The sequence below is a fragment of the Cariama cristata genome, unplaced genomic scaffold, assembly GCF_000690535.1.
Source record: "Cariama cristata isolate BGI_N322 unplaced genomic scaffold, ASM69053v1 scaffold16217, whole genome shotgun sequence".
NCBI lineage: Eukaryota > Metazoa > Chordata > Aves > Cariamiformes > Cariamidae > Cariama > Cariama cristata.
The window spans coordinates 2169-8397 of NW_009628502.1; the positions used below are offsets into that span (position 1 = coordinate 2169).

The 6229-nt window shown below is 34.3% G+C and overlaps 1 protein-coding gene across 1 annotated transcript; it reads right to left on the reverse strand.

Annotated features, from left to right (window-relative positions):
• Window positions 1-766: 766 nt before the first annotated feature.
• LYVE1 (lymphatic vessel endothelial hyaluronan receptor 1) lies at window positions 767-5803 on the reverse strand. The gene is given in 6 exon segments (XM_009704851.1): window positions 767-953; window positions 1705-1783; window positions 2562-2861; window positions 5245-5384; window positions 5491-5661; window positions 5781-5803. Coding segments are annotated over 6 exon segments (900 nt in total).
• Window positions 5804-6229: the final 426 nt, after the last annotated feature.

Sequence of the window (6229 nt, forward strand, 5' to 3'; positions counted from 1 at the left end):
AGTCCCATACCATCTTTATTATGAAAGCGACTCTTAAATGTACACAAAGGATCTTAAATATAACTTTCGAGATACAGTTCAGTTTTTTACCCCCTGTCAAATATCTGATGCAGAAGAATGATACAGTTTTTAATAAATAAAATGGTAAATTATGATATGACAAAGCTATCTAAGAAAGTTATTCATTGCTGTATATATATATATATACATATGTATCAACATCAGCATCTTTGTACCCTTCCTTGGGTATTTGAATGACAGTGGGTTGATCCTTTGATTTTTTACTTAGTTGTAAACAGACTTATTTCTTCTGTTTGTTTTTAAAACAGTATGCAACTATTTAATGGAAATAAGCCAATCTACATGAGGAAGAGCTACAGTATCATCATTTTATTTTAGACATTAAGTTAGCAGACATCCTCCAGTCACCTAAAAAAACCCTTTTCATTATATATTGATCTAACTTCCGTGCAAATGGTTAACATACTGCATGTCATTAATAGCATATTCCTAATTACTTCTTTATTAAAGATGAAAAATGAGCTGTAATATGGATTTTTAAATTTATTTCAAGTAAATAAGACACCATGTTCTTCTGCAAGAGCATTTATAGCTAAAGATGTAACTATTAACAAAACAAGTTTTCATACATTAAGATAGAAAAAATATAAATTCATGAGTATTTACAATCACCCATGTTTAAAAGCATTGCTAAGTTTTGTCTGCTTCATTGTATATTTCTATCAAGAAGTGTACATTCTTCGCCTTAAACTTCTGCTTCTAGACATTTTACTGTGGCCTCAGACTTGGTTTTAGACTCTTCTACCTTTTTTCCGTTATTCTTTGTTTCCTTCTCAGATGTTTTGTCATTTGACTTAGCCTCTTTGAGAGCAGTAGTTTCAACCATTTCTTTTTGCTGATTCTTGTTTGAAAAGGGGAATGTTTTCTTGTACCTTTAAATAGAAAAAAGGATAGTAAAGCAGAAACACTGACATAGTTTGGTAGTATCACTCCAGAAATAAAGTGAAAAATATCTAGAATTAAATTTCTTCACCATAGCCAAGCAAAAGTCTCACAGACAATAGTGGCATGCTAGATCACTGTGCTTTTTCAAGCAGTGTGCTTTTTAAAGAAATATTTTTGTATTTTTTTTAAAAAACAGACAATGTATATTCGTGGTACATAACAATAAAGCTGTCTGGGCTAGGATGTGAGAAATGCACACAACTTTTTGATATGATTTAATGATGCACTGTGTTGAAGACCTTTATGTATGACAAATGAGCTCAACAATTATTTTTTTCTGAACACAAACATAGTCCAAAAATAGAAACTTTTACCTTGAGTCTCACATAGAAGAAACAAGAATAAGACTGTATAAACAGGCTTATATACAAACAAACAAATGCACAAATTCAGTGTCGCTATTTTGGAACACTTGGAAATGTTTCACACTAGGCATGATTGACTCCTCACAAATAGGCAATACTTGTCTTTGGTTCCTTCTCTAAAGCAGAGAATGGCAACAGCAACAACAAACTTTATCTGCATAACAACAGGGTTTAAGATGTTATTCTTTGTGCTACACTGTTATGTCATAATCATTACTTCTCTGCTCTTTAGCTATGTATTTAAAATATTCACTGGTTGTACTCCAGGAATTAACTCAGTTCAAGAGAAAAATAAAAAAAGAAAAAAACTTACTTTTTGATATAGCAGACTGCTAGAACAACTGAAATAATGAAGAAGATGACTGCCAGTACAAGAAGTGCAGTGGGGATACCTAGAGATAAAAGTGAGGTAAGCAGACAGTTTTTGTATGTACTTAATTCTGACTTTCTAAAGGGTCATGAGCACAAATCCAGATTCTTCTAAAAGCAGCCTAGTGTAAGAGGTACATACACATCAACTCAAGAACAGAGGTATCGGGAATCTCAAAAGGTTAGTTACTCCTGCTCATTTTTTCAAGAGAGACTAAAACAGGTCATTAGGCAATCCCTGACAGATACTTGTCTAATCTGCTCATTGGAGGTTTTTTACAACCTGCCTAGAGAACACATTTTTGTGATTAACTGTCCTTACAGTTAGAATGCTCTTCCTCATATTTAATCTATTTCTCAGTTGCTGTATATTATTCACACCTCATATCTTGAGAACACCTTCATATTTGGAGAACAATAATTCTCCTTAGAACTTTTTTGGCTTCTTTTGTTTTTAAGAGCCTGCTGAATTTTCCCTTTCTCTGAACGCACAGTGTTTGCTAAGACTTTCTCAGAAATGTATTTACCCCAAATCACATTAACCAGAATGAACTTCCACCATTTTATATTAAAATACTATCAAAAAGTGTAAAATAAGATCTTACTTCTACTTAAGAATTATTTAAAAATCCTCTGCCTTGCAAGCTTTGCTTTTGCAAAACCGTAACACTCCTGCCTCCAGGTTCAGCTGTATCAAAATGGATGCTGGAGCAGCAAACAAAAATAGCAGTAAACAGTTTTACTACCAACATCTATGTAACTAGCTCTTCTGATTAAATAGCTACCATATATGGCCTTTACCTCCAAAAACAATAGCATCATTCTTAAAGGCAGCATGGGAAGTGTAGTTTGGAGACTCAATCGGTGAGTATTCCTCTGGCATTTTTGTAGTAGTCCCCTCTGTTGGTAATATAGTTTCAGTTATACATATTACACGGAATTTTATATTTTTCAGGGAGCGTTTTGACTCAGTCACAGTGGGCACTGCTGTGATGTTCTCAGTCAAATCAGAGCCTGAATATGCAGTTAAGTCCGTTAGTGCACTTGATGAAGGTAGTATGGTTGTAGTTGGATCTGGTTTACATGAATTAATCTGAAAATCTGCAGCAGGAAAAGGAAATACATAAGAGTTGTGTTTGGATGTTAGTTTTGTACTTACTTTACACATATGTTTATTGAAGTTGTCCTTCAGTCACTCCCTTCTGGAAATTATTATTTGTTTATTCACAAAAGCCTTACCCAAATCAGGCATGCCTATTTCAAATATGTGGCTCCAACCCAGATCATGCACCTTTTATCATTATTCACATAGTTGAACACTTTTTTGAGCAAGTGTGGTGCTCATTTTGTAATTGCATTCCAACGCCAAGATTCCTTCTGAAAAGTACTTGGAAAAATAATGCATATAAAAAACAATAATATGACCTCCTGCGGAGCAGGAGACTTAACTGCAGATCCAAGATTCAAAAATATTTCTGTTACATTATGTATATGTTCAAAACATATGCATGCACTGTTGATACTTGGAACACTTTGATTTCCTGAAAACAAAAGTAGCCCATAAAGATTTCCGGTAAACCAGGCACCAGTGTGAGATAAAAAAGTGACACGATTCTAATGGGGGCTAGAAAGAAACAAACTTCAGGCACACTCAGAAACTAAGTAATTTAAATGATGTAAATATTGTCTATATAAAAACTTGGATGCAAGTGGATTTTTATATGTAAATGGAAAAGCTGAGTTCTGAATCAGGCTCATGTGAAAATGTGAAAATTCTTTTCTAGTGAAGTTCTATATTCTGTAAAGCTATAAAAATTTCAGTAAAGCAACAAGCAGATTACAACATAAATAACAGGGAAATGACGTATGTACTGTTCTCCATGTGAATCCCCATGGGAAGCCTGATGACGCAGTTACATTCACAGAATAAAAAGCTAAATGGCAGAGGCTTTTTACTTTTTCCACTAGTTTTCAAGTGATTTTGGCATTTCTTTGGCACAAAGAAAATTGACAGAATGAACTCCTGCCAGATATTTTGGGTAAGAAATGCCTAGAACAGGCAACGTTTTGGCAATTAAGATAAAGAAATGCAGAATCATCCCAATGTTATTTTCTAACCATTCAGCAAGCTTAACTTGACATACTGTAACTTTTTTGAATTAAAGCTAAACAAAGCAAGTATTTTGGAATTACTTGCTACCTCCTTCGCATTATCCGACCTACCTAACATTTCTGATGCAGAATGACACATATTTAATGGAATGAAACACCATGTTGCATAGGAACAGAAGAAATAACAGTACCAATAGAAGCAGCTTCTTTCAGAGCCTGTTACCTAAGTACTAGTCACCTATGGATTCACCAATACCCTCCTTCACTAAAATGGCTCAGGATCATGAACAAAGTCCCACTGGTGAAGGCATGGCCTAACACCTTTATCTTCAGTCTCATCTTCAATCTCGTCGTAAGCCTCCAGTGTTCACAGTTACCAGACATGTTCTTAAGTCTTTATGTCTTTGCATGGGCATATCTTGCATATCCATCTTTCTCCTGCTCTTTCCAACCCTTGTTCACACATCTTTCCTGAAAAATTTCAGGATTTTGCACATAATCTCTTACTCTTATTATCTAAAACTCATTGGCAAGGTCTAGGGACTGATTAGAAATAATTTACTGATCCTGTATATGGTCTAATTACTGGGATAGTTGTTACATAGTTACCATAGATATGGGACACTAGCAGGAACACAATGCCTCTAGTCAAATACTTAGTTTTAGTTAATACCACAGAAGTCATTAAGAAACAATACTGATCTATTGTGCTGAGAAGATCTAACTTATATCAAGGCCCAAGTTCCACTGCTGTATCTTCAATCTGGGAACAGACAGTCAAGAATGAAGGGAAGGACAGGTCTTTTCCCACACAGGATGATGCACATTACAGGAAGCTGTTAAATCAGTAAAATCAGATAATAGATTGGGAATCTAGTTAATTTTATAGTCCCTCAGCTGTTCTAGCTTATATGTTAATTTAGTTTTATGGATACATTTCTTTTTATCAAAAAATATTCAACTTTTCCTAGTACCCCACTCTTCCTCTTTTTGCAAAAAAACACACCCCACACACAGGTGGTGGTTAAAGAGTCCATTCACTGTCTTTCAAATTAACGTGCCTAAATAATCAAAACATATTAAGAGTATTTTGTCAACATTACAGAATGGTGAAAGCAACTGTTCAAGAGCTTTCAGGGCAGCACCAAGTTATGAATTCAGATTAGCTGAACTGACCTTTTGTATTTCTTGGGTGCTTTTTTCCCCTACAGAGCTAAGTACAGCTTGACAACATTTAAGACATTGAGGGGAAAGGAACAACAAATTATAAGAACTCACTCACTTGTTATGATTTTTTCATGCAGATATTAAAAAAACCAAACAAACTAAACTAAACCAAAACACAAAAAATTTAGTTGTCATGCTTACATACCTGAGGAATTGAAGCAGTAAACCTTAAATGTTCTAAAGTGTTCGGCATACCATAGCACCAGTCCAGTGTTGCCCTTACCACATTTCCTGTTGGGTGTTATCCGAGGAATGACAACAAATTCATCTTTCACCCATCCATAGCTACAATAAGAAGCATCAGTCCTTTTAATATTAGATTTATCACCAACCTCAGATGTATGTAAAGGCATTCACTCAAGGTAATGAGACACTAACTGATGTCATATACCTGCATGTTTCAAAGCCATGTTTCAAAGCCTTCTCAACTTGGTCTTTACTCGCCAATTGTAGATTCAGTTGATTACATGCATTACTTGCTTCTGAGAAATTCACTTTCTCCTCAAGATAAATTCCTACACCTGTGATCCTGCAAGGTGCAAGAACGGACCCTGTAATTTAGACATAAATATTCAAGGTTAGTATTTGAATATTAACATTTATTCCTCATGAAGAATTTAAGATTACATTCAACTGAATTGAACATTGTTAAAAGTTTCTAGCTTGAGGATAGCAGAAAACTAATTTCTAGCAAAAAAAGACATACTTTTGAAATAGAACATATTTTGTTAACACAATAGTCTAGAATTTCAAGAGGTTTGGCTGTTATCAGACTAAATACATATATAGTTGGCATTTGAGTCATTACCTGGAGTCAGTTTCTTAGTAAAGACGCTCATATTTGTCATACTTAATCATGCAAAATAGGAAGAGTAATCAGACAGGCGTTTTTTTCCTTCTTTTTTCTTTAATTAAAATGATAAAACTAACAGTTGCACTGAGGCACTGATTCTTTCAGTACACCACTCTTACCAATATGAGTTCTATCAAAGGTATTATATGTAATTTTTCATGGAGTTAATATACCAATAAGAAAATATGTCTATAAAGATTTTATCACTCCTTATGTTCCTTATTCCTCCTAAACTTTTTTTTTTTTTTTTTTTCCCTAGAGGGGAATTGTGTTTCCC